Here is a 25,934-nt window from a genome sequence, read left to right as displayed (position 1 = left end):
TCCGCGGACCTATTTTCTAGTACGGAAAATTCTAAGCAATCAGGCCTCAAGCGTACAATGAGGGTTTCCTCGTTGTCTTTCATGTTGAAGAGAACCTTCGGCCAGCCGTGTCTCCGAATGGATATCTAGCACGGCCAGTCATTTAATCACTAGTGGTCGAGGTACGAAACGGGAACGATACTTGCTCTAACATAGTAAATGAATATGATGACTACCTGTCCTGTTTTCCAAATGCGCTGGCCCTATCTAACAGAGAAGCAAATCCGTCTACGACCCCGAACGCCAGTTCCGAACAAGGAGATGGTGCCAGCCTTGTCTTGCAAATCAAGAGGGCACGCGAGCCCAGATTCCAGAGTTGATACACATAGAAGATTTACAGCCACAATCACCACCACCACCATCTTAGTCGTCCCACTCCTCGTCCAGCTGGTCTATCAGCCGGTTCTCATCGTCGCGGTTCCGACCCCGCCCGTTGGGCGAGATGGAAAGCGTGCGGTATCCCCTCCGGCTCGGGAGGAACCGCGAGCACGACGACGTGAGGATGATGAACATGTCCTGCGCTGCGTTAGCCCTTGGATGTCCGGGGCATGACAGCCCTGGCGGGAAGATGCCCAATCACCTTGATGAAGTTCCAGATCCCAGCCCACAGGGTGTAGTTCGGTAGCTGTCTCCATCCTCGCGCGTGCGCCACTGTCCGCTGGTAGAAGACGCCACCAACGAAGTAGACCAGCAGGGCAATGAAGAAGATGATGACGAACACGCTCCCCGGCCCGACGCTGCCGGGCGTGTGCGGTTGTGCGCCGGCACACGCATGCTGTGACCGGACCACGAACCAGTATGCGCACTCGTCTGGATCGGCGCTGATGAATGAGGCCGTGGCGGTAGGGTTCAACGATTCGCGGTCGCAGAGGAAGGAGATTGTCGCAGACTTGCGCCGTTGCTTCGAGTCTTCTCTTAGCGCGGTGACCTCGTCCGTGCCTTGTCTCGACTTCTCACTATCGTACTCCTCGTCGTCGTAGTCGTAGTACTTGTAACTCGCACCCTGGTGTACGGTCGCAGTTCGCTTGTCCTTGCTCTTTTCTGCGCCGCATGGCGATCCGCCCGTGTACTGCAGCACGAGCTGCCTCCCCCTCGAAGTCAACTTCGATGATTGTTGTCTGCAAGCGTGTCAGCTGCCAAAAACTCGACCAATGTATTATATGGAGACAACAGACCCTAGTGAATAGACCTTCCCCTTGCTCTCGTAGTATGCGCTGACGTTCCTCGCCAGGTCGTCATCGAGGCCCACCACCTCCTTCGGCGGCTTGACCACCGCCGCACAGATGTTCAGTGTGAAGTTGTAGCCGTAGTCGTATCCCCGCGCGTAGTAGTCCTCGCTAGGAGCACTCTTGTGTGGCTTCGTCCCCTCCTCCAGCTTGATCGCGATATCCGGCGATAGATTGAAGAATGCGCCGCTTGTCGACTTGGCCGTGCATGGCTCGACGGTAGTGGTCTTTTCGGGTTCTGTACTGTCTGCTATCGCCCCCGAGAGAATTGATGACAGAAGCAGGTATATTGAGTGGGTTTTGCGTATCTGCATGTTGGCGACGAGTTCGATGGTTTCAAGCTTGGTTTCGAGCTTCGACCTGGTGGAATCCCGGAGCGCCCCGCGGCGCTGTGGTTGAAGATGACGGTCTGAGCAAGGACTAGTATCCGAGAACAAGAGTAATCAAAGACCGGGAGTGATGCGATTCTGGCTTACTGGCGACGGGCTTCACAATGATGGTGTTTGTAGATGTTTTCCTTTGATGATGCCGTCCAGCAAAAGGAGAACACATAATCCTTGATTCGATTCGGGATGCAAGGAGGATTGCACGTGGCGCAGCTTTAATTTGCTGGCCAATGAGAGGCGGTGCCTGGAATTCAAGGATCCGGGAGCCACCCAGCGCCACAAGATGCACTGTAAATCCTCACTCAAAGGGATTCGTCGTGTCGAAACATGGCAATTTCATATCAAGGAGGTATCTGAAGAGGACAAAGAAAAGGAGACGCTAGTTGTTCATTATTCGCTTTCATCGTCATGATCGAGCTGCATGAACCGCATTGGATGCGTTTTAGACAAGCATCGGTTGTCCTCTATAAAATTGTGGTAGACACCGTGCCTTTTGATCAAGTCTCGAAGGCTTTACTTTTAGAACGTCTAATGCCAAGCATTTAATGACTCTTCGAAACATTTAGGATATCTGATCCCATGATGATACATAGACGTATTCAATATGGAAACAGAAACGCTTTGTCTCCTCAGCAGCGTAAACCTATCAAACACAGTGCTGCCTTCTGACCGGGCCTCTTTCATAGTGAAAAGGTGTAATGTTTGCTGCAAAAATGTTGTATTGAGTCTCTAGTCCCTTTTTGAGCACATCTATCTGTCAAGTGGAAAGAGAAGCTCGGAAGCGATACGAGCTCGCTGGCGAGGGACGGACGACTGAGTGATGACCTCATCTGGCCTTTGCGGTCTAACAGACTCGATATGTGGTCCGGACAGTCTAAATGCCCGGCAGCCCGGCTCTTCAGTCTTTTCTACGCTCACTAGAGATGCAGTGAAAGCATCGCCAAGTCCATCAGATGTCTAATGTCTACACAGCCCATCCCATGTGCGTATTCGTGGTCTTCTGAGGCGCTTCACACACATTGTCAACGACATACCGCGTATGAAAAATGTGTCTACGGTACTCGTACGACGCGGGATGATGGAAGCCGTAGACTTAGGGAATGGCTTACAGGGCATTACATTAGCGTCATTTGTGGGGGAGGCGGGGGTACCAATTGCTCCGTGCCTCGCCAAGCTCGCCGGGGATTGGCTACTACGGTAACTACGCAGCAGAATGTGGTGAAAGCTTTCTGCGAATCTTTAGGCGGGCTCAACATCACCAGCTGCGGAAGCCAACAATTCCGGGGGCCACCAGACCAGGCGACCAGACGACCAGACGACCAGACCTTGCGGCAAGAGGGCAGTGCCGTGTGCTGCGTGAAGGAGGAGGCCATTCATAAGAAGCGCATTTGTTTCTGTGCCCCTGCGATTCCTTCGGCAAGCCGCTCCCTGGGCCCTTGCTCCTTAATTCAGTCTCTCCCACCACACCACACTACACATCAACATCATGACAGTCAAGTCAAAGAAGGCGCCGGTGCGGAATGCACATGGCTATGAGTTTTGCGGACCGTAAGCTGCTCAATTGAGGCCGTCGCAGCCAAAGCAAGGCAAGACTGACATATGATAGGCCAGGCGCGTTTGTCGTCTCCTTCGGCCTCCCCATCCTCCTCTACGCTTTCACCTTCGCTTGCAACGACATATCTGGCTGCCCTGCTCCATCTCTGCTGTCGCCCAAGACATTGTCGCTCGATGCCCTGAAGAGGGAAGCCGGGTGGCCCGAGAATGGCATCTGGGGATTCGCCAGCTGGAGCGTCACCGGGTGGACGATAGCCTACTACCTGTTCAGCGCCGTCCTCCACCGTGTTTTGCCCGGCACCCTCGTGGAGGGCACGCCGCTCTCTGATGGAGGTCGTCTGAAATACAAGTTCAACAGTGAGCATTGGCAATTACACCCCCTCGTTGTGCCGTTGGTTCTAACTCACCACAGCCCTCGCCTCCACCATCTTCACCCTCGTCATCTGCCTCGCCGGCACCATTGCCCAGGGCGCCGAGTTCCCCCTGTGGACCTTCATCACCGACAACTACCTCCAGATCCTGACCGCGAACATCCTCATCTCCTACTTCCTCGCGACCTACGTCTACATCCGCTCCTTCAGTGTTAAGCCTGGCAACCCAGAGCACCGTGAGCTCGCAGCCGGGGGACAGAGCGGCAACCTGCTGTACGACTGGTTCATCGGCCGCGAACTCAACCCTCGCGTGACGCTGCCGCTGTTAGGCGAGATCGACATCAAAGAGTTCATGGAGGAGCGGCCAGGACTGACCGGGTGGATCCTGATGAACCTGGCGCACTGCGCCAAGCAGTACCGGACATACGGGACCGTGACGGACGGCATCGTCTTCATCACCGTCGTGCAGGCGCTGTACGTGATCGACAGCCAGATCATGGAGCCGGCGATCCTCACGACCATCGACATCACCACCGACGGCTTCGGCTGCATGCTCGCCTTCGGCGACGTCGTCTGGGTGCCCTTCCTGTACAGCATGCAGACGCGCTACCTGTCCGTGCACCCCGTGTCGCTGGGGCCCCTCGGCGTCGTCGCCATGGGCGCCCTGCTCGCCACCGGCTTCTCCATCTTCCGCCTCGCCAACAGCCAGAAGAACACCTTCCGCACCAACCCGGACGACCCGCGCGTCGCGCATCTCTCGTACATCCAGACCAAGACCGGCGCGCGCCTCATCACCTCCGGCTGGTGGGGCGTCGCGCGCCACATCAACTACTTCGGCGACTGGCTGCAGGCGTGGCCCTACAGCCTGCCCACCGGCATGGCCGGCTACCAGATCCTGACCGCCGGCACCGGCGCCGCGGGCGCCGCCGTCATGGCCGACGGCCGCGAGGTCGTGCCCGGCGCGGCCCGCGGCTGGGGCGTCGTCTTCACGTACTTTTACGTGCTGTACTTTGCCATCCTGCTCATCCACCGCGACGGCAGGGACGACGAGAAGTGCGCCAAGAAGTACGGCGACGACTGGGAGAAGTACAAGAGGGTCGTCAGGTATCGCATCGTGCCGGGCATCTACTAGGTCAGGGCTGGAGCAGACTGTGCTTCTTCAAATAGAGAGACGCATAAGCGACCGAGAGAGAGAAGACAGCGTAATGAGGAAGAAGGCTGTCAGCTGTCGTACATATATGTACCTAGTGGCATAGCATACGTGCGTGCCCGCATTGTCAGATCGGCATGTATCTATCATATCATATCTGGGGAAGGCGGTGGTGGCTGCTGATGCTGCTACTGCTGTAGCCAGAGCACTGCATAATAATGATACGTGGGTGTGTAGAACAGGCTCAGTACCCGTCTGAGTCAGCCTGAGGGCTGGGAATCAAAAAGATATCGCATGTATGGAGTCTAGGAGCATTCAGAAGTGATATGATTTGCGGGATGGTCTTGAAGGATCTGAGAAACATTAGCCTTGGCGCATGCCAATCCCTTGCCATCATGCTAGGCTTTTGCAATAACCGACAACCCCGATAACCACAGTGATGGACAAACTTGGTATTGGGCAATACATTTACTATTATGACTAGACAATATCTACATTTGAAGCGCAAGTAATGCTATAAGCTTTTTGATTCCTCCTGTTCCAGTGCTTTGTCTTTTAAGACAAATCCGCACTCAGCTCCAGCTTCCGGCTGCTCTTGCCGATGTACACCTTCTTCGGGTACGAGCTGACAACCCAGTCCTGGCTCACAATGTCCCAGTTGCTCAGGTCACGCCTTGTGATATCTGCCTTGAATGTGGCACTCTGGCCGGGATCGATGCGGATGCGGTCGAAACCACGCAGGACAACAGGCGGATCATCAGGTCCACCAAGAGAGACGTAAAGCTGCGGTACCTCATCACCAACAATAGAGCCCGTGTTGGTGATCGTCGCGGAGACGTGATACAGCACATCATATAGCTGGCGGTTGCCACCGGGGTTAGACTTGCCAGAGGCTCGGAGCAAGGGTTGAGGACTGCCGTCTGTAGCATGCGGCGGGAGGAACTCCTCGGCTGTTTGGCCGTAGTACGGATCCGCAGAAGCAGCCTCGCCAGACGAGGAAGTGTTCAGGTAGGGGTAGATGTACTGATAGATGTAGCGGATATCGTCCTTGGGGAAGACGTAGTCGTTTAAGTCAGTCGAGAAATTGCCGAAAGTCGGGGCTGAGGCAGTTGTGCCTGTCGTAGGCTTATAGGTGCCAGCTCCCGTCTTCTCAACCTTGATATCAGAGTAACCGAAAGTAGTATAGCTAAGACCATAGCCAAACTCGTAGATAGGAGTATCGTTGTTCTTGTCGAAGTAGCGGTAGTCGATGAAGACACCTTCGGAAAAGTCGTCCTGTGGAGCACCGTTGCCGTTGTTCGGCTCATAGAGGACATCGGTACCATAGCTCTCACGAGTTGTGCCCCAGGTGAAGGGCGTGCGGCCGGAGGGGTTAGTCTTGCCATAGAGAATGTCAGTGATAGAGTTGCCGGACTCTTGTCCTGGCAGGCCAGCCCAAAGGATGGCAGTAATGTTGGGGCTGTTGTACCAGTCGGTCACCAGAACGGGACCAACGGAGTGGATCACGACAATTGTGTTGTTACTCCAGCTGGAGACATTCTTGACGAGAGCATCACCATCCTTCCAAAGCGTGAGGTTCTTGCGGTCACCCTCGTTGCCATCAACGTTGATGTAACCTTCGCCAGAATCGGCATTAACAAAGACAATGGAAGTAGCATCCTGTTGGCTGACAAGTGCCTTGATCTGGTCCGGCTTGTAATTGTTAAGAATGCTCTCATATCGTGAGCCATCCTTGACAGCCTGTGCTTGGATTGCCGAGTCGGGAGTAATGAGGTAAGGATAGTTCGCGGTGCCGGATCCCCATGCGGCACCCAGAGTACCATCATCGCATCCTCGATCTCCGCAGCCATTGGGACCGGCCGGGTTGGGGCCAGCATCCTCGCCAATGACAGCGATGAACTTGGGTTTGTTGAGAGGCAGGACACCAGTGTTCTTCAAGAGAACAGTACCCTTCGCAGCAACCTCGCGGATGAGACTAGCATGTTGACCCTGGACATTGACATGCCAGTTGATTTGTTGGTAGCCATCCTTGGCGGCATAATGGAGGGGACCATATGTATCGAGAGTCCATGAGTCGAAGTTGATGGGATCCTGGTCGACTGTGAGACCAACTTTGAAGAAGGCAGCCATGATTCTCAGTGCCATATCATCGATTCTCCATTCAGGGACGGTGCCGTTGATAACCGCCAGAGTCAGATTGGCGCCCCAGAAGCTAAGACCGCTATTAAAGACAGTATCTCCAGGCATGGTCATGTCGAGGCCAGCCACGGCGCTGGCGGCACCGGTGTGCTGAGCTTGCCAGTCACTCATTACGAAACCCTGGAAGCCTAGCTCGTTCTTGAGCAAGTCATTGAGCATCTTTGAGTTTTGGCAGCCGTATGAGTTGTTGATCTGTTGGTACGAGCACATGACAGAACCAACACCGGCGCGGACGGCGTCGGCAAATGGCCATAGGTAAAGCTCGTGCATCGTCTTGTCGTCAATGTTCGATGAAAGAGTCTCTGAGATGTTGTATCCGTATCCCTGGGCTTCACCCGTTTGTCTGAAATGCTCTGCACCTATTTAATACTCGTTCGACTTGAGATGAAACGAAGGTAGCTCACCCTGCTCATTGCCAATGAAATGCTTGGCGCAAGCAATGACACCAGCATCTTGGATACCCTTGACAGTCTCTGCCATACCAATTCCAGTCAGGACCGGGTCGGGCGAGAAACCCTCCCAATTACGACCGCCGGCCGGTGCGCGGCCAAGTGGTCCTGCAACAGGTCCTAGCTGGACGGTAACGCCCTTACCCCTGTGCTCCTGTCCCATGGCCAAGCCACGGCGGTAGAGAAGTCCCTTGTCGAAAGTTGCCGCCGCGGTCTGGCCAGAAGGAAACGCTGAGTTGTAGTCGGACAACCGGACACCCATTGGCGAGTCCTGCATGCAAAGACTGCGGAAGCCGAGGCGAGGAATAGAGCCGACTTGACCAACACACTGCTCACCTTGCCAACTGCATGACTGATTAGTTCATGTTCAATTGCCAAATCGCAAAAATTTGCCCTCCCAGTCAGCTGGGCGCGGAACATGAAGCCACACTTACCCAACACCGGTTGTCAGGTTGACCTTTTCAAGCAGCGTCAACTGGGAGACAAAGTCCTTTGCCTTCGCATAGGCGTCTTCCCAGCCATTGGCATTCGGGTCTGCCCATGGCGAGGGATAGAAGGGTTCCGAGTGTGCAAGGGCTCTGCGCTCGAGCTGTGGAGTCTTGTCAGCGCCTGCGAGCACGGCGAGGGCTATGAACGGCGCAAGTGTGATTAAAAGCATTGCGATGACTGAGGAAGCTGTAGAGAAGCCCAAGCAAGCCAATTGAGTAATTGACCGCAAGTTGGAGCTTTTTCTACACGAAGAAAGGAGGAAGTCGAGCAAGGCAGTGGCGGTGGGGAGATTATGGCTTCAAGGGGGAAGCGACGATCGCAACAATCGCACTCGAGTCTCGGATCCTTCCACCTCCATTCTCAATTCAACACAAACTTACCTGAGAGCGTTCATCAAGGCCAATTGCAGAGGCCGCAGCTGAACTGCAGCTTGCCAGAAGGGCCAGGGCGATGGCCGAGTGCTTCATGATGTGTGACGTCGCGCAGCCGGTCAATTGGTCCTGTTCTTGCGGGGACGGCAGCACGAAGAGGCTCAGGGCACGATTGAAGATCCCAGGTTGGAGGCTTGACGCGTTTTGCACACGTTAAGCTCTCGTCAGGGGACTGATCAGCGGAGCGGACTGTTGCTGGGGAATGCAGGTAACCGTTAGAACGGGGTCCGGGTCTGGAATGTTGACGGGTAGATAGATTGGCCTATATATAAATGGCAATGCGCATATACACAGTCACAATAGCGCACATGGCACCCGGTCCATCCTGGCCGGGTCTTAGACCCCATTGTAACCTTGGGAGCAGCAGAGATTTGCTGTCACGATCCGCGTCTCTTGTCTCCGCACTTCTCCAGCAAGGCAACTGAGCAAGCAGGCATCATCGCCGCCCGAGTGTGGAGAAGGATGTGCAACGGGACAGATTCTGGGAAGCGGGGAACTGGGGGGCCGGCCGAGGGTGTGTATGTGGTGAGTGCCTGCTTCCCCGACTGGCTCGACTGGAAGCTCAAGCTCGACCCATTGCATCGAGGGGAGAAGCCAATGTAGGCGGGCGGCCGAGCTCGCCTTCTGCATCTTTCCATCATGGGCATTGGATACCTTGGATACCTAGGTCAAGAGTGCGGTGCTGTACCACAGTAGGACTAGCCACGAGACACCCATGGCCTGAGGTAGCTGGTATGAGCAGCGCGTGTGAGTGGGAAGAGAACAATGGGTCAGCAGCACAACCGGGCCAAGATGGCATCAGAAAAGGGCCGATCACTGCCCGGGGTGGAGGAACACTGGAGGCACATGGGGGCTTGTTGAGGAGAATGCGCTCTGATGCAGGGATCCAGGAAAAGCTGGTGAGAATCGGTCAGGTCCACGGCGCAACATGCGTGCGGTACCGTCAGCGTCAGTGCGGAGAAAAAGATGCCATACTTGGAAGAGAGAGGCGCGGGATCTTCTAGCATTGGACGATGTCTTCCAATAGTAAGGAGGTCTTCGAGGGTTGGATACGGGATGGGATGAACATGAACACGAGCATGCAAAAGGCAAGGAAGAGGAAAATAACATGAGAGCGACCTGGGCGGTGGCTTCGGCAGTGGCGTTGGCACAGGTACTTCGGCAGTAACGGGTCACAACGTTAACATTAACGTTATCGCAGCCTGTGATAAGGTACTTGCTTCCTAATGTACGTGCCCGCGATACCGTACGTGTGTACCTGCCCTGCCGGATGGTGGAGATAGACGCTAAAAACAGGAAGGTCCGACCCATTCCATGACTTCATCTCTCCTTCCCAACCTTGTTGAGTGCCATCATCCGATCTTTTCCCCTGATGATTGATGATGGATGATGAATGATTCCCAATTGACCCGGTTGCTCTCCAATTTCGTGACCTTATTGAACGAACGCCTGCAGTTTGTCAGCAGCTGGCACCGTCAGCCAGTCTCAACCCTGCTATTCAACGAGAATACGAGATTCTGTTAGAAAACCAAAGAGGCTACAAGACACATAACTTTTCTCTTGAACTCTCGGGTTTCTTTCCACAATTCATGAATGAATACCAATCTTAAGCAGTGCATTCACTCGGATCTAGACCGCTTTGTATGCTCGCAGGGCTGCTTGGTGCTGGAAATTGGTCTGTCTTGCCTTGGCGGGTAAGAAATGAGGCACCGTCGATCGGTATTAATTTGGCGGCGGCTCGGCATTTGTTGTTACATTCCAGCTTCCCATGCGCCAAGACCTATAAATTGCCCTGCTCCTTTCTTCTTCCTAACGTTGTAGAAGCGCCCAGTCTTTACGATTTCCGCCATTCGAACGAGGGAATATCATCAATCGTTGAGAAAAAGACGAGAAAAGGCAATATGAAGCTATCGTGTCCGCAAGCACAGGAGTTGCCCGTCGGAGCGGGTAAGGAAAGAGCGCGAGATGCATCCAGTTGAGCAGAAGGAAAGAACGGCCGAGGAATTGTACCGACGCCAACCTAAAAGTCAATTGCAGGCCAGAGGACCAGGGCCAGGGGTTTCGACTGGCCTGTCCCCCGCACGCACACCAAGCCCTGGCGCAGTCCAGCAATGGGGGTCATTAGCACAATAAACCGCTAGAACAGCAGTTGGTCCAGGCGGGCACTCCGGCCACTGGCGGCGCTACTGCACTACCGCACACACCCGCACAAGCTCCCCCGCCCTTGTTTCCCCACAAACATGCAAGCCACTCAGAATTCACCGAAGCAGCCGAGTGGCTTGAACCAGGGGGAGGATCGATGAATGATGGACAGCGATCTCCAGATGGCTTGCTTCACGCCAATCGCAACTGTGTCAGCTGCTTGTCAAAAAACGGTGTCGCCAAAGGGCACAGCTTCGGCCCGTTTCTCAATGATCAAGATGAAGGCGATTATTGCCTTGCCCCGGACTTCTTCCCCAGCTGCAGTATTGATGTTGACATCATGTCGCCCGCCGCTAGAGGCATGTATGTATGCATGTATGCATGTATTCATGCAGTCAGCATCGAAATTATACGTGAAAGAGCCAACATCTCAATAATCACCAAGAAACGCCGTGGAACTGATGGTTACATTTCGCCGATCGGACAGTCTAAACAACGGCGGTCTCTCGCCCAACAAGGTAATTACCAAGAAGAGTAACGTTGACACACAAATCCGATGTTTAGTACCGCATTGTTCGGGAAGCATTCCGGGCGCTTGGTCCTTGCATCGTTCATGCTTAGGCAAGTACCCAGCAGATTGATTTTCGATTTGGGGAGATTTGGAGTTACCGATTCATGGCGGCCATATATCCATCCCCGCACTGCTCCGATGCCACGGAACAGTGCACGGCCGGTGTATGCCCGATTCGAGAAACCATGGAACTGGGAAGAATGTGCGATATTGTTACAAAGTCTATTTTTTGACAGCTTCTGAGGGTGTTCTATCATCCCCATGCGTTCAAGACCCTGACCCTGAGTGATTCGATGTGCCCATGCATACTGTCAATGTAGTGTCCTTGACCGACCTGATCTGATTTGCAAGTCCGAAATCTCGATGCTTCATCATCATCCAGTCAAATTTCCTTTGTCCCTGCCAAACCCGTCATGAGCTGGGCTACGTTAGAGCCTGCCCAGACAGGCGGCTGCAATGCCACGGGCAGGAACTCGGTCGCGAATCCAGGGAAGACGGGGTTCTCGCCCCCCTTGGCCATGGCGCCCTGGTCGTCCACCTCGTCGTATTCGTATACTAGCCACCTCTCCTTGTTTGTAGAGACCTCCATAACGACATGGTAGTTGGTGTAGACGCGCTTCAGTGCCCGTCCTTGCTGTTGCTGTGGAAGAGGTGCACCTCGCCCAGGTGCACTACGCAGTAGGGGATAGCAAGATCCGTATCCTGCTCGTACGCGGGCCCGGGGTCGCGCCGAGAAAACATCTCCAGGATGCCGGTAGCTCTGGCTTGCTCTGAATTTACCCTTCGGAGGCCGGCAGTGGATTGACTGTAGCCACGTATGATTTGCATCCTCAACCGTCAATTCGGAGGTAGAATTTATCAGTGTCGCTCTTGGCCTGGAGCAAAAAGTCCCGCGAGTACGGAGTTGAAAGATACTTCTGCAGGCGTACAAGGTGCTCAAAGTTTTTGCAATCCATATCTTCCAGAAATTTGGCGACTTTTTTGTCTTCATCAAGTTAAGTTGACATACTTGATACACAGCCTAGAAGAAGATAAGAACTCATCAGAGATGTAGGGCCCTACCTCAGTGCGGTGAGTGGATCCTGTGGATTGGTCGACGGCACACGATGGCATAGGAGGCATGGGTGAAGCTCCCAAGGCTAAGCCATGAGACAGCTGGCAGGTGGTGTGCACCTCGAACTGGCTCTTGTAGCCTAGCTGACTGAGATCCCGGATAGTCTGGTCTTTGCTCGGGGATTGTCCTAGTTCTCTTGAGATCGGCCATGATGAGCCCCTTGACGTCAGTGATGAGAAGGTTAACCACCTGCTTTGTTCCTTAGGTAGACTGGTCGCAGGTGCTTTCAGAAGCAACCTTGAATCTCTTGCTGTCGTTCTCGAGAGCTTCGATCCGGTGGTCCACGCGAGAGATGGCCTTTGCCGCCTCACAATCCTTCTACAGCGATGCTTCAATTTTGTCATGTGTGACCTCACACTCAAGCTTCTCAAGTCTTGTGGCAATTTGCTCGACGAGCTGGGCCTCAGCCTTTAGATAGCGAGTTATAGCACTAATAGAGCTGTTCCTGGCTGTGTTTTCGTGCTCTCTGTTGATAGGGAGCGTGTGGGTAACAACGTCACCATCATGGGGAGGAGAGCCAGAAGGTTCGTGATGAGATGGGTTGCGGGCAGAGGTACATGGCTGACCGAATCCGTGGAGTGAGACAGGCCATGGTTATTGGACCGCGCCATGCTAGGAGATAGTGACACCTCGGATTCAAGGATAGTTTCTGAGGAGGGTGAGCTATACGTCTCACATAATTCCGCCATGGTGGCATAGCCTTACCTCGACGCACGATCTGTGCCTCTCGGGTCGATCGTTCCTCGAACGTTACAGTCTTCTGCCTGTTGCGAATCATCGTCATTTTGAACGAGGATGACTATGGGGAGATCAAGAAAAAAGAAGATGTCAAGAAGTGAGGTAAAAGCCGCAAAGCAGTCAAATAATCACGTAGCTCTGCTGGTGAAAGGACCTCGGGGATTATGCGTTGACGTGAGTAAGGCAAACCCGCGTATTCTGCGAGTGTAAGTGACAGCTAGAAATTGTGAAGTGGTCGCCTCAGTAAACAGCCGGGAGAAGATATGTCACGCGGTGGTTGATAACGAATTTTGGATCAGGGAAGGTGAACGTTGTAATAGACAAATATTGATGGATGACGACAGAAACCTCGGCTTTGAGTTGAAAATTTGAAGCAAACCTCTGCGGCATCAAATTTTCAGTTCTGGTCTGTGATTGTATTTCATCTCAGATGGGTCTCATGCCACATCATTACACGGGAAAGTGTTGAGATCCAGGTGTGATCGTCTGATCAGGTTGTTGATTAATATGAGCTCCTCACGCTTCTTTGGGCACAAATCAAATGGCTTTGAAGAAATATGAGAGTGGTTGTTTGCTCAATCAATTACTCAAATTTAGGCAGACGGCGTGTCCAAAGAAGAAGGCGTTGAACTCCCACGAGGAATGGCGACTATCTTCTTTCGTTCCACTGAAGCCCGAGATCCCTCGTTGGATCCTTTACAGATTCGACATGATATCACACGTCAAGCACCACTGAGCAAGCGTTCAAACCAAGTGGTCACTTTAAAGAAACAAGGGTATACCGTTGGGGATGTTCGTGTTCCCGGCATTAGAAAAAAAATCCTTGACTTCTAATATTGTTCTTTCCAAATTGAAGCTTCTAGAGATACACAACCACGGTGTAGTTTCACAAGGCAGCCGGAACGTGAAAATCCTTTCTTCCGTGATGTTGCAACCTCACTTTGCTCTCGGTCTCTATTCTTCAATCAGATGCAACTTAATCACGATTATCATCGTCATACAATCATGACCAAAATGCGCGACGCCAAGCAAAGCATTTGATTAAGTGTTTAAGATACGGAAATTCTTCACTTGACTTTTGACATCTGCAAGAGTTGAGCATAGTGCTGAGAGCACAAAGAAAAGCAGATTAAAATCATCCCTTACACATCTAACCGTTGATTAGTCTAGGTCTTGGCATCGTTGTTGCCGTGTAACCAAGGGTTTTAGCCACAACCACACTTATCCCAGACAACAAATGCCATTGTAAAACTCTCCTTTGTCTGGGACGGCAGGCACTTACTTCTTGGCACCAAAGTTTACGTCATGCTGATTTCTTGTACACACCAGACGCCTTTCCCCAGATGTGGTAGATCTAAGACAAATGCTAAGCGAAGAATAGTACGTCCGAGGGCTTGCAGGCAAGGGAGACCGAGTGAAAAATGGTAGAAAACACAACATGTGATCCGCAAGGATGTCTCCGAATTGCCAGTCATGTTTCGGACTAAATTTCCCGATGATATGGAAATCATCCATGACCTCGGGGAAGAGTCTAAAGCAAGTCGAAAACATTGAGAACCGGACAATAGTCCTCCTGTCGCTTAGCGTATACATGCTCATCACACCACGAGCAAATTTCATAGGGTAAACATGACTGAAGAGTAATCGAGTTCTCGTTTCACATGCTTTGAATTATGTATGAGTGAGTTTCGTCCTCCTCTATCGTGAAGCCTGGTATCATCCCTATAAACAAATATACCGCCCAAAATTCGATGTGCCTTCTACCAGAAGCTTACATGTAGTCTAATGATTCCAGTTTCGTATCACTCCTCCCAAATGAAACCCTATGTCGTAAGCTTCTTGTTGGCAAACCCAACCCTCCTATTCCCTAGATCGAATACCACAAATTGCGCCTTGAGAGCAATATCCCCGAAAATGCTGAACCCAATTGTTCCTTGACTCTGGATACCTCCATAACAAGTCGATGAGTTGACTTGTCCGTAGTTCATATATCGTCCCGGTATCACACCTCTGTAGGTGCCAATGCCAAACGTGAAGTCCGGGAGGGTTCTGCTGCAGGGAAATAAAATCGCTGCCCAACTAGAGTCATAAGCGGCGCCGGCAACTTTAGACCAATATGCTTGGACAATGCTGTCGGGGAGCAGTAGTAGCGTTGTCCCTGTGTCCGCAATCGCGGTATATGGAAGGGTGGTGTATGTCGCCGTGCTGGTTCCAATGCGGTAGCCAGTGGCGACGAATTTCCAGTAGATCGACGACTTGTCGACATAGGAGTACTGTATCCTTCCTTGAAACTCGAATGTGGCGATATAGCCGAAGTTATAGTTTCCGGCGGCGCCATTCTTCAGATTGGCTGTGAAGAGTGGAGCAGCAAGTGAGCTCTGGATCTTCTGTGCGTATGTGCCTTGTGCTGTAGGCTTGACGGTGTTTCCTCCTAGGCCCAGGCCGAACAGTCCAGAACTGTAAGCATCGTTTGTGAAACTGCTGGATACATATGTCGCACACTCGACATACATGCCGTTTAGATAGGTGTTGCCAACGACAACTCTGTCGGTATACACCACCCCCGAAGCACCGGAACCATCACCGTATCCGATACTCCAGCGGCTATCCGTCAGCTTCTTAGAAGTCGATGACTTCTCGGGATAGTAGAGTGTTTGGCCACCTTGATATATCGATGGTGTTTTTGAGTAGAAGAGCCAGCTGAAACAACGCGTTAGTGGACGGTACTTAGGCAGATGGCTGGAATTACTTACAAGTCCGCGGAGCCCGTATCAATGTCCATGTTAATGGTTTGTGCGGGAGTGCCAACCTTGACGGGACTAACATATTCGTAGTCGTAGCCACCAGGGGGAGTTGCTGATGTTGTACCCCACATACTTCCTCCTAAAGTCCTTGGTGTTAGTGAATTAGAAGAAACAGAAGACTCTGTCGAAACTTACTCTTTCGCGCGGTAACTTCGTCTGCGTGCTTCATAGCGACCTTGAGTTGCGGCGGCAACGAAACGTTGTACTTTGCGTAGGCACGCACCATGGCATCGAGCCCAGTTCGCTTTCTCGTCGTCGCCCTCTTTTCCTGCTTTATTGTGAATGTGCCCTCGCCCATCACGTTCCTCGCCTCCTCGCTCCTGGGGACATCTTGCAGGGTGTCGGCCCCGTTGTCTGTGAATGGTCCTGATATCCTTGTTGGTGTGTTACCTAGAAATCCTGGTGCGGCGCTCACTAGGTGTAGACATAGAAAGAGTGTTGCAAGATATGTTGAAGAAAGTTGAGAGAACATCGTGTATACTCGGCACCATGTAATGCCGTTGGCCCTCAAGTTGGTGTAAATGTTCCGGACTAAGATAACGCGGAACGAGGGTTATCTTCTACCTGGGGAAAAAAAGAATGAATGGACGCAGTGCAACTGCAACTGCAATATCAAGAGCAGAGTTCGACCTAGACTTTGAACACAAAAGGAGGCGCATTTTCAATCTTTGGCACCGGGAGGTTGGGTACATAAAGCCGTTCTTCACAATGCTATAACCCGCCGCACTGGCATCGGCAGTCGCAATACTTGGTGGGTACACGCCTTTCATGGGAATGGCATTTTGCTATAGATTCGCGTGCTAGGAATGGCTGGTCTCTCTAAATTCGCGGTTGGTGTCTTGGTTTTACACTACGTGATTCGCCGAGTGGGCTAACCACCACATGGCATCTGCCGGTAGTGTGAGACATTCCGAGACATCGCGGTCTAGTCGCCTCGCGACAAAGGAACCAGCACACGTCACCGGCTTCTAGTACAAATACCTCCCTGCCCCACGAATGTAGAATCAATTGGCTTGGCATTGTTGCAAGGGGTTACTACGCAACATCCGTCTGCCAAGCCGAGCTACTCGCCCGCTCAGAGAGCTTCAATAGGACATGTGCAGCCCACTCGAAGTTCTCCATGGTCAGATATATCTGCGCGCTGATCCGCACCCAGAAATTACCCGCATAGAACCTCACGGGAATGTACGTGTCAGACTCCTTGATCGCAGTTTCGTGGATCCACGATGCTATTGTTTCCCCATGCTCAGCCTCCCCATCGCCAAGCTTCACTGGCAGCCGCACCATGGCAAAACAGGTATCTGTGGCAGGCGATGGGTCTTTTACCATCGTTTCGGTGCCCAGGATCTCTGCCATGCGTTTGCCGCCTTGGCGAGCCAGCTGGTGGCAGTACTCCCTAATCTTCTGCTCACCACCACAGACCTCCTGCCTCCATTTGATTGCTTCAGGGATGCAAAGATACGCACTGTTGTCGGTTGTCGAAACAAATTGAAGTAAGTCAACAAAGTAATTGGAAGGCTCTTTCTTTGCGCGAGCATCTGCGTCAAGGAAGCCCCACGAGGTAGGAAACGTCGTGCGAAGCAGATGGTGGTTACGGGCTGGCACGTAGAGCACTCCGCATCCTCGAGGCACATAGAGCCACCTGTAACAATGTCAGCCACTTTGATGTAACACCAGCCCTACGAGATCGATAACCTACTTGTGGCAATTACTGACCAGAAAGTCGGGGCTGACCTCTGCCGTGTGTGTCATGTCGATGTGCCCAACCGCATGCGCCGCGTCCACGGCAGAGAGGATGCCATTGTCGCGACACAGTTTGACCAAGTCTTCCCAGGGAAGTTTAAATCCGGGCTGAGACACAATTGTATCAAACACTGCCACCTTGGGATTCAGGCCGGCATCCTTCACCTCTCGAATTGCGTCCTTGAATGCCTGCACAATGACTTCAAATGTGGCAGGCAGGGTAACGTTGATAGGTTTCCTCTTGACAACGGTTGTCTCTTCGAGGAATTGTATACTCTTCACACATGCTCCATACAGCGTGTCCAAATGAAGAATGACATCACCCTCTTCGTACTTTAAGTTCCCTAGCATCAAACTCGTGCCCGTGGAGGCGTTCCGGACGAATCCGACATCGCCCACTTCTGCGCCGAGCAGAGGAGCAATTGCAGCCCGGGACTCCTTCAGGAGCTCCGGGTAGGTGTGTGTTTCGAAGACGGAGGGCCGGGCTTCATACTGCCGTTGGAAATCTTGCTGCTTCTCGAGAATGGCGCGAGGGAATGTGCCGTACGCCCCATGATTAAGCGGCGTGTAACTGTCTGCAAAGTTGAAGAGCTTGCGCATTTCAGCGCCAAAGGCTACGGTGCCATTTGCTTCCGTCATGATTGAATAGATGACTGATGACTAGATAGCGGAGAGTATTGACAGGTGGATTCAATGCCTCCTCTATATAGGAGACTCACGATGCGTCATTGTGTTTATATTCAGTCATAGCGCGCGGTAGCCGACGACCGGCTCCGGTTCGTTATCTCTGCTGCTAGATCGCCATGACTCCATTAGCCAAGCCCGCCGAAGGAGTTACGCGATAGCCTTTGTGCACGCCTAAGGTCGCGCGCGCGCCCTTCAAACTACACCCGACACAGGCCGGCGGCACCCATCAAGTAGTTTGCGCGCCAGCGTCGGATGGCCTCCCTTATGGGCGGGAAGTAGCCCGCAGTGGAATTCCGCAGTGGAATCCCGCTGAGGGCCAAATTTGGAAGGTCCTTCCTCGGCCCAATAAATGTTGTCTGCTTCCACTTGTTGCAGTATCACGGAGAGTTGTACCAAAAGAATCCAGGCTTTAAGAGAAAAGGGAAAAAGAAAACCGCAATTTGACGATGCTGACTTACACCTCTTTCTGACCTCTGTCATTCGTCAATTGGTCGCAGCAATGGTTGGTATAGCAATGCAGTAATTCTAAGTGCGCTTATTAGAAGCAAGGCGCTGAGTCACAATCCGCAACAACAACACTCTCGAATTCGAAGTTCTTTTCGACTTCACCACATCACCTCGATCAAGCAGTACGCTGGCGGTAGAGACAGATGCTACACAATGGTAATTGACAACGGCCGACTGAACTCCAATGTCCCATTCCGATCCCGGTGCTGCGCCGTATAAAATGCAATTGAGCCTCCTCCCTGATGCGGTCCCCGGCCCTCCGCCATCGTATGCAGGTTTTCCAGTAGCCAATACCAAGCCAAGGTATGAGTAATATGTTACATAGGGACGATATCGATCAATCACAGTTCCCGTCCAATCTTTTGTATCTCGCGAATGTGATATTCGATCCGGACCTCGTCCGTTTGGACAATTTTGCCAAATGGCGGCTCCAGGCCCGAGGTACTGCCGGAGCGGCTATGTTGTGAGTCAAGGTGACTGTTTCTCGACCAGAGGCTGCTGAAGCGGAGGCCTAGACTTAGGCGGCTCCTGCGCTGCTGTGGCAGGGTGCGCTGGTCTAGGCCCTCTCCGTACGAGCTCCGCGGGCGCGAACTAACTACCGTGCTGGCGCGCCCCTCTGACGGCAGTGAGCCAGCCCACCTGTTCTCGTCATAGTGGTAGAACTGTGCCGGAGGTGGCCGGATTTTGTCACGGAGCAATGCGCGCAGAATTGGAATTGACGCTGCCATGATAGTTATGGCTGTCTCCGCAATAGCAAAGATGAAGATGTTAATTGTGCTGACTAGAAAAGAGGTCAGCGGAGAGCGTATTGATCAATTGGCATCGTATTGACTCACTGACGTCGGGATTGGTTATCCCAGAGAGTGTCAATGTTTTCAGGATGGATGTAATCCCGGCACTTGAGATCATTACCGTTAGCATTGTGAATGGTCTGCCGGGGAGAGAGAGAAACGTACAAGACCCCCATGCTCATAGCAAGGACGACACCAATCTTTTCCTTCTTGTTCATTGTCAAACTCCAGATGATTTTCCAGGGTAGCAAGGCAAGACAGATATCTATAACACCGGAGTATGCTACAGCTATCGGTTAGCAACAGACGGTAAATGATACAGTGTTATACCAGAGCACTTACCGGATGTCGAGATGTTGTACTTCTGGACTGTTGCCGGCCAGCACTTGCCCTCAATCTCTCTGTTCCAGAGCTTCTGGACAGGCATGCACTGAGCCCATTGGAAGATACCGCTAAGCCCCAGCGCGATGTTGACACTGATGATGGCGAACCAAACAAATTTCTTGATCCAGCCATCCGAAATGCGCAGCAGCGTGATGGCAAAGGACGTCTTGCTCCACGCGGCGGCTAAGATGGAGAAGAAGCCGGCGAAACTCGAAAAGAAGAGGAACGGCGGGATGTCCTTGAAATTGATGTCCCAGATATGCTTTCCAAAGCCCAGGCTGACACACACTGACATGAATGAGCAAGAGACAACAAGCATGATCTAGTGGGCGCGTGTTAGTGACAATAAGCTCGAAGAAGATGGCTTGCCATCGCATACCCATGCTAGTATCAAGACGTAATCATCCCACCACAGCCCTCTATGCCTGAAGAATTTACAATACACTCTGAGCGCCAAGAAGAGAGCCGACAATGCAGTGAGAAACCAGACTGTAAAATTCAATTGAGGGCCATAGTTGTCGTGCGGAAGGTTGAAGGCATCGATAGTGCCCGTCTGCGCCCTGATTGTGGCCGCGTCCGCTCGGGCAACACCATTGTTATTGGCGTCTGACATGGCAGAGCGCCTCTTGAGATATGTTCACGATTCGACGACACCGACTTAACACCACCCAGGGTGTTCGATGCTGCATCTGCGATCTGTCTCTGCCGCCGATAATAGTTTCTCGGATTTGAAAGAAGAAAGCCAGAACCTTTCAAGAAACGACGGGACGCCAGAAACCGGGGATATTGAGAGGTAATAACGGCATCGTGGCGTCCCCGTCCCCCTTGCCATTGCCCTGCCGTTCTCCACGATGCCAGTTCGTCCCAGGTTGTGTCAGTCCCATCTCGACCACACCACGAGTCAAACGAGACGATCGTCTCTGTCGATCCGGCGCGCCCCGTATTAGCCGTACCGGACTCCGCGGCAGCACCTCCAGCCATAGAGGAGCAGCCTGGCTGACTGGGGATGCCAGACTGACACGCCCAACAAGCTCAACTCGCCCAGATGGGCATTGAGAGAGCCCCGCAGTCCGTGATCCGGGGCACCTTGTCCCCTGTTGCATACGGGCGGGGTATAAGCCGTGTCGCAGAACGGAAGGCCGCATTGCGGGCACGTGCGACGCTGGCGTCTCATGTCCGCCATGCAATGACACCCCCCGGATTTCAGGGCATTTCTTCGCCTCGCTAATCATCGGCAGCTAACCGCTGCTGAACTTGAAGGCGAATCTAAGGGGTAGGCGGGTGGCAAGGGGGTTGCTTACTCGATGATTATCAGACGAGACTTCGCTGGGCTTGTCGACCGAAAGTCTTTGTCACCAAACCTGCTCCTGGCGTAGATCAATCCAGAAGCTCGCTCGCCAGAGGTTTAAGATACTCACCGGTCGCAATGCACGTCTTGACCGACGCAACTCTGGACGGTATCCCTAGGCTTTGCAAGACGGCAGGCAATTCTCCGCTCCATTGGGTTCCGAAAAGAGAGGCTTTTGAGGCGCAGACAACAATATGGAATTCAACAATCGATTCCCGGTTCTCTGGCTGCAAAACATCCCGCATGAAAAACAAGCGGCTTACGGGTTTCTTCCGACTAGAAACGAGAACTTTGTTTGAATAAGATCGAACGAAACGGCAGATGGTAGTTGGGAAGCAACGGGTTGAACAATATCTGCCGGCGTGACTCTGATAGCTCTTCAAAGGATCCGATCAATGTTGAATTCTCAGTCTCACCCATGTCTGCATATGGAACACTCTAATTTAGCTGAACAGATCTCTGTCACAGTGGATACAGGACGATCGGGTCTCGCCAGGTCGGGTACGATGCACGGACTGGGGGTGATAGAATGTGGGGCTTGAGGGGCTTCAGTTCCAGAACATCAGTAGACTGTCTGCAGAATTCTCCGACGGCATAATCCATTTGTCGATGATATTATTCATTTGATCTAATGTCCTGGGCAAAAGGCACTTCAATCCTAGGGTGGGGAGAGATTGGGACAAGATCGTTTGCGAGTCTTGTCCGAACAAGCACCAGCAGGCATAAAACCCAGGATTTCAAATGGATATCAGCACATTCAACACAGCGAAAACATAGCGAAGCGGGAAGGGAAACAAGGACCTGGGTATTTCGTACAATCATTAGTCATTAAGAGTAAGAGATGGGGAAAACGTCTGTCTAACGTGCTGTCGAGTACCACTCTCGTATGGCATCTAAGACCCGCAAAAGTCGCAACCAAAGCTTTCAGATGATGCAGTGTCGCGTCCTTTCTTGAGCCAGCAGCTGCTTGATGCTTGCTTAGACAAGCTCACGAATACTGCCATCTCACCGTTCTTCTGCAGGGATATCTATCTGAATCAGCGGTTCCTCTTCGACAAGCATCTGATAACTCGAAAGATGCTCAATCCCGCAAATGTAGACACAGTGTGCTAACGCAATTATCTCGCTCACTGGACCACCCCTGTCATGTCATGGCCGTCTCTAGTCATTAATCCTTATTCATCACCTCGTCTCGGAATCGCATCGTATCACTCATCATCCTCATCCGTGTTCACACCGTTGTCGTAGACCGTGCTGCTACCGCCCAGCCGCGCCACAATTTGCCTCACGGCCTTCGAATCCGGGCGGTGTATGACGTACTGAGCTGGGACGACCATCGCAGTCGGGCCATCGACACTCATCGCCTTAAGGTACTGCAACTGCCTGCCTGCTATTCTCCAGACAAACTTGGGATTTCTCTTATAGAACAGCTTGAAAGCAAAGCTCGCTTTTAACAGTGCCCATGGGCTCTTTTCCGGGTCTGCGAGGTTGGGTGGCAGTAGCATCGTAACCATCTTGCTCTGATGTAGCGCTTCGTGCGTTTTTGTTGGTTCGATGCCTCTCCAAGCCTTGTAGACCCAGAGAACTTTGTGTGAGAACTGAAAGGCGTCCTGGGCGGTTGGGCCACCCATGGCCTTCCTCCACTCCTTCTCGGCTTTTTCGATTTCCTGTTGAAGAGAATCGAGTAGCGTTTTGATAGACCGTGAATCTTCGCGAAATTGGGCAATATTATCATAAAAAGAGGTCAGGGCTGGATCCCAATATTCCGCTTTTCCATCTTGTGGCTCGAAAGCTCTTCCCATCTCCCCGTTTCTGGATTTTGGTCTCCCTTCGTTTTCAGCGTCCTGGCCATTAAGGTCTCTATGCAAAGCCTCAAGTTCCGTGTCAATCGCCTGCTTAGCAACATTGAACTTGAGGTAGTCAATAATATGATGCGGCTCTCCTGACTTCCAGTTCCATGAGTCATATTTGTAGGCTGGTTCATCCGGTGGACGCCGCTCATTGAGATAGTCGCGTCGCAGTCTATTAAAGTCTTTCACTGTAAAGATTATACCTTGTTTCACTTGGTCGACGAGATGACTTACGAGCGTGCTCATCGTGATGGCATGCTTGTCGTTGATGTTGGCCCGCTCGTAACACATTCGTTCCTTGTAATTCGTGCAGATGCCCAAAAGGCTGTCTCTCATGTTAAAGCGGAAACTCTTGACGAGAACTTCCGTTACCCCACGAGGCATACCATGACGATTGATCAGATCCCCCAGTGTTTCCTTGTCCTTGCGCAGGTAGCCCTTCCCGAAGAGATCAGGAGATTGTGGTAAGGGTGCATTCTCAAAGTTATCTACAATGACTGGGTCCCAGCAAAGCCATGCCATGTCGCCGTCATAATCACCACCTGACAGCCAGTCCGCAAGCGGGCGATCGCCTTCGGTTGAGAATATGATGACGTCCTTCAAAAAATGAAGTTCTGGGATGAACCGAGCTTTGACTTTCCGTACGTCGCTATTGAAATGAGCTGGATTGCGTGCGACCAACAGATCAACATCGTGTAGAATAGTATCACCATTAGTAAATTTGGAAGAGAAGCCGATATGCACCTCACTTTCCTTGAGTAGGCCACGGAAGTCAGGTATCATGTAGAGGTAAGCGGAGAGTTCGATCTTGATTTTGAGACGCTTTTGTAAATCATCGCACTTCCGCTTTTGCGCTTGCCATGCCAGGTCTTGGAGATATTTTTGCTTCATCGGATCGAAGCCTCCGTTGACTAGGAAAGCCATCACCTCCTCATCTTGTTCCGGTAGACCTCCCAAGAAGGGCACCTCGCCTCGCTCAATTCTGTCATGGCGACAGGAGGAATTCTCGTGGACCCATTGACGGAACTGTATCGTTGAGCACATTGAGGTTCTCATACTGCTTAAGTCCTCTTGTAGATTCTTCTGCAGAAGCCCCCCAACTTTCTCGCGAAATTGTTGCTTGTTCCGTGCCCGGTCTTCCAACACGGGAAGAAGTTGAAGATTGAAATGTGCGGATCTGGGTTCTCTTGGGTAACCCCGTATTTCCAATGTTCGATGATCGTCATCCACTCCGGAGCAAGTCCATTTCCGCTGCGACGGGTAGGTATCGATCCACAAATCATCGCTCTTATCTGTGACATCAACAACCCACATACCTTTGGCGCTACCGAGTCGCCCTTGGACCGCAGATGGAATATCGGGAAGGCCTAACAAGTCTCTGATCTTCAAGGCGACGCCTCGTGACATCTGGCCGGCGCCATCATTCATCACATTTCCGGTAATCGATAGTTTGTTAGCTTTCTGATGCCGTATCTGATCCGAGCGAAAGACAATAGTTGGGCGAGTTTTGCTCAAGACTATGTCCTCATTAGACATCTATTGCCATAATAATCACTCAATAACCACTTACCAAGGGCAATTCTTTGAAATAATTTCAGACATGGTTGGTCTGTGTTCTGAGTCAACTCTAGTGCCCATTCAAGCATGACTGGTAACATCATTCTCGTTCTAATGCTGCTCTTGACCTCCTCTCTTGACGGAAGCGCGTTAGGGGAGGGTGGATCCTCGAAAGAGATGCCGTCTTCGGCGAAGAAGTACATTCTGTCTTTCACAACTGCTTTCGGTGGCTCTAGGCCTAAGCGGACTTCCTTGGGTGGCTTTTTGTAACCAACATCTTTGAGGTAGAAAGGAGCCCATCGACGCCCAACGAGCCAATGTGGTCCGCGAGTAAGCCAGTTTATGACCTCTTCTATAGCATTGTCATCGCCCTTGAGATACTCTGGTATTGTGTTCGAGTAGAGCGAGGGACAGACAAGTTCTAGAAAACGATCAGATCCGAAACGACGGCTCAGGCGATATGAATCATCTAGAGCCAACGGATGCAGCCGCAAAGAAAACAGAGGTCCACCTTTATCTTGATTCAAGTCCAATGAGCCAGAGAAGACCACTGCACGTCCATTGGGTGTAGAATGCAAGAGGCTAACCTGCCATGCTTCTGCATTCGATTGGGGCGGGAAAGTCTTGCCTTGAAATGACGGTATTTCATTCAAAGCATGCCGCAATGTCTTTTGTTGATGAAAACCTCCCTGGTATTTCAGCGTGAAGGCCTGAAGGTCAACATTACAGTGCAAAGCAATACGCGTGACCTCCCAAAGAATTGGAAACGGCGCATTCTCGAGACCCACGGGGATACTCGCTATTGAAGATTAGCAAAACATCACGTAGAAGAGCATGTTGTAGCAGCAGTGAGGCTAGATAGCCGGGTCAACCAGGGACTTACGCCATATACCGATCAATCGGTCCCGGATCGTCATGGATGTGCGTGTTTCCGCACGAACAGGCCACTCTGATCTTGCTTGTGCAAAGGGGTCATTGACGAATAAGGAACCATCTGCTTCATGGTCATGCCGCTTGACATGAGAACTTTCTATATCTGAGTAATCTGTGGGCGTTACTTTAGTCTCATGAAGAGAAAACGACTCGTTCAATGCCTGAATGTGGCTAGAAGTGATGGGGAACTGATCCTGCGACGACCTTTGCGCTTTCTGAACTTGTTTTAGTTCCTGTGAGATACCTTCAAACGTTGTTTGAGAGCTAGACCGGGAGTCATCGTCTGGGCCGGAGAAGATGTCAGACCTGAAAGAAGTCTTGCTAGTGTTTGCTGAAAGGGAAACATAGAGAGAACTGCTGTTGTCCTGCCCGGAAGGCCCTTCTTTTGTGCGAACTGGCACTGAGTCGAGAACACTCGCAGCGGATCTCGGACGTTCCAAGGTCTTGACGAGCCCTTTGACCCTCTTGCTC

The 25,934-nt window shown here is 52.0% G+C and overlaps 6 protein-coding genes across 6 annotated transcripts; 1 reads left to right on the top strand and 5 right to left on the bottom strand.

Annotated features, from left to right (window-relative positions):
- Positions 1-402: 402 nt before the first annotated feature.
- Positions 403-1,579, bottom strand: UCRPA7_1293 (putative vacuolar sorting receptor protein; the record flags this gene model as incomplete). The annotated part of the gene is made up of 3 exons (XM_007913867.1): positions 403-555; positions 620-1,157; positions 1,215-1,579. The coding sequence occupies 3 exons, from the start codon at positions 1,577-1,579 to the stop codon at positions 403-405; spliced, it is 1,056 nt and encodes a 351-aa protein (XP_007912058.1).
- Positions 1,580-3,137: 1,558 nt separating this feature from the next.
- UCRPA7_1292 (putative delta -sterol reductase like protein) lies at positions 3,138-4,708 on the top strand (the record flags this gene model as incomplete). Its single annotated transcript, XM_007913870.1, has 3 exons — positions 3,138-3,199; positions 3,258-3,562; positions 3,618-4,708. The coding sequence occupies 3 exons, from the start codon at positions 3,138-3,140 to the stop codon at positions 4,706-4,708; spliced, it is 1,458 nt and encodes a 485-aa protein (XP_007912061.1).
- Positions 4,709-5,281: 573 nt separating this feature from the next.
- On the bottom strand, positions 5,282-8,032 carry UCRPA7_1291 (putative beta-glucosidase 1 precursor protein; the record flags this gene model as incomplete). Its single annotated transcript, XM_007913875.1, has 3 exons — positions 5,282-7,254; positions 7,330-7,718; positions 7,809-8,032. The coding sequence occupies 3 exons, from the start codon at positions 8,030-8,032 to the stop codon at positions 5,282-5,284; spliced, it is 2,586 nt and encodes an 861-aa protein (XP_007912066.1).
- A 6,650-nt stretch (positions 8,033-14,682) lies between these two features.
- UCRPA7_1290 (putative secreted aspartic proteinase precursor protein) lies at positions 14,683-16,091 on the bottom strand (the record flags this gene model as incomplete). The annotated part of the gene is made up of 4 exons (XM_007913874.1): positions 14,683-15,559; positions 15,613-15,742; positions 15,799-16,029; positions 16,079-16,091. The coding sequence occupies 4 exons, from the start codon at positions 16,089-16,091 to the stop codon at positions 14,683-14,685; spliced, it is 1,251 nt and encodes a 416-aa protein (XP_007912065.1).
- A 607-nt stretch (positions 16,092-16,698) lies between these two features.
- On the bottom strand, positions 16,699-18,573 carry UCRPA7_1289 (putative aminotransferase family protein; the record flags this gene model as incomplete). The annotated part of the gene is made up of 3 exons (XM_007913869.1): positions 16,699-17,305; positions 17,363-18,059; positions 18,552-18,573. 3 exons carry the CDS (start codon positions 18,571-18,573, stop codon positions 16,699-16,701), a joined length of 1,326 nt encoding a protein of 441 aa, XP_007912060.1.
- A 795-nt stretch (positions 18,574-19,368) lies between these two features.
- On the bottom strand, positions 19,369-20,094 carry UCRPA7_1288 (putative integral membrane protein; the record flags this gene model as incomplete). The annotated part of the gene is made up of 3 exons (XM_007913876.1): positions 19,369-19,381; positions 19,557-19,674; positions 19,734-20,094. 3 exons carry the CDS (start codon positions 20,092-20,094, stop codon positions 19,369-19,371), a joined length of 492 nt encoding a protein of 163 aa, XP_007912067.1.
- Positions 20,095-25,934: the final 5,840 nt, after the last annotated feature.

Source organism: Phaeoacremonium minimum, assembly GCF_000392275.1.
Source record: "Phaeoacremonium minimum UCRPA7 unplaced genomic scaffold PA7_03_scaffold_80, whole genome shotgun sequence".
Taxonomy (NCBI): Eukaryota; Fungi; Ascomycota; class Sordariomycetes; order Togniniales; family Togniniaceae; genus Phaeoacremonium; species Phaeoacremonium minimum.
This window is presented reverse-complemented; position numbering and strand designations above follow the sequence as displayed.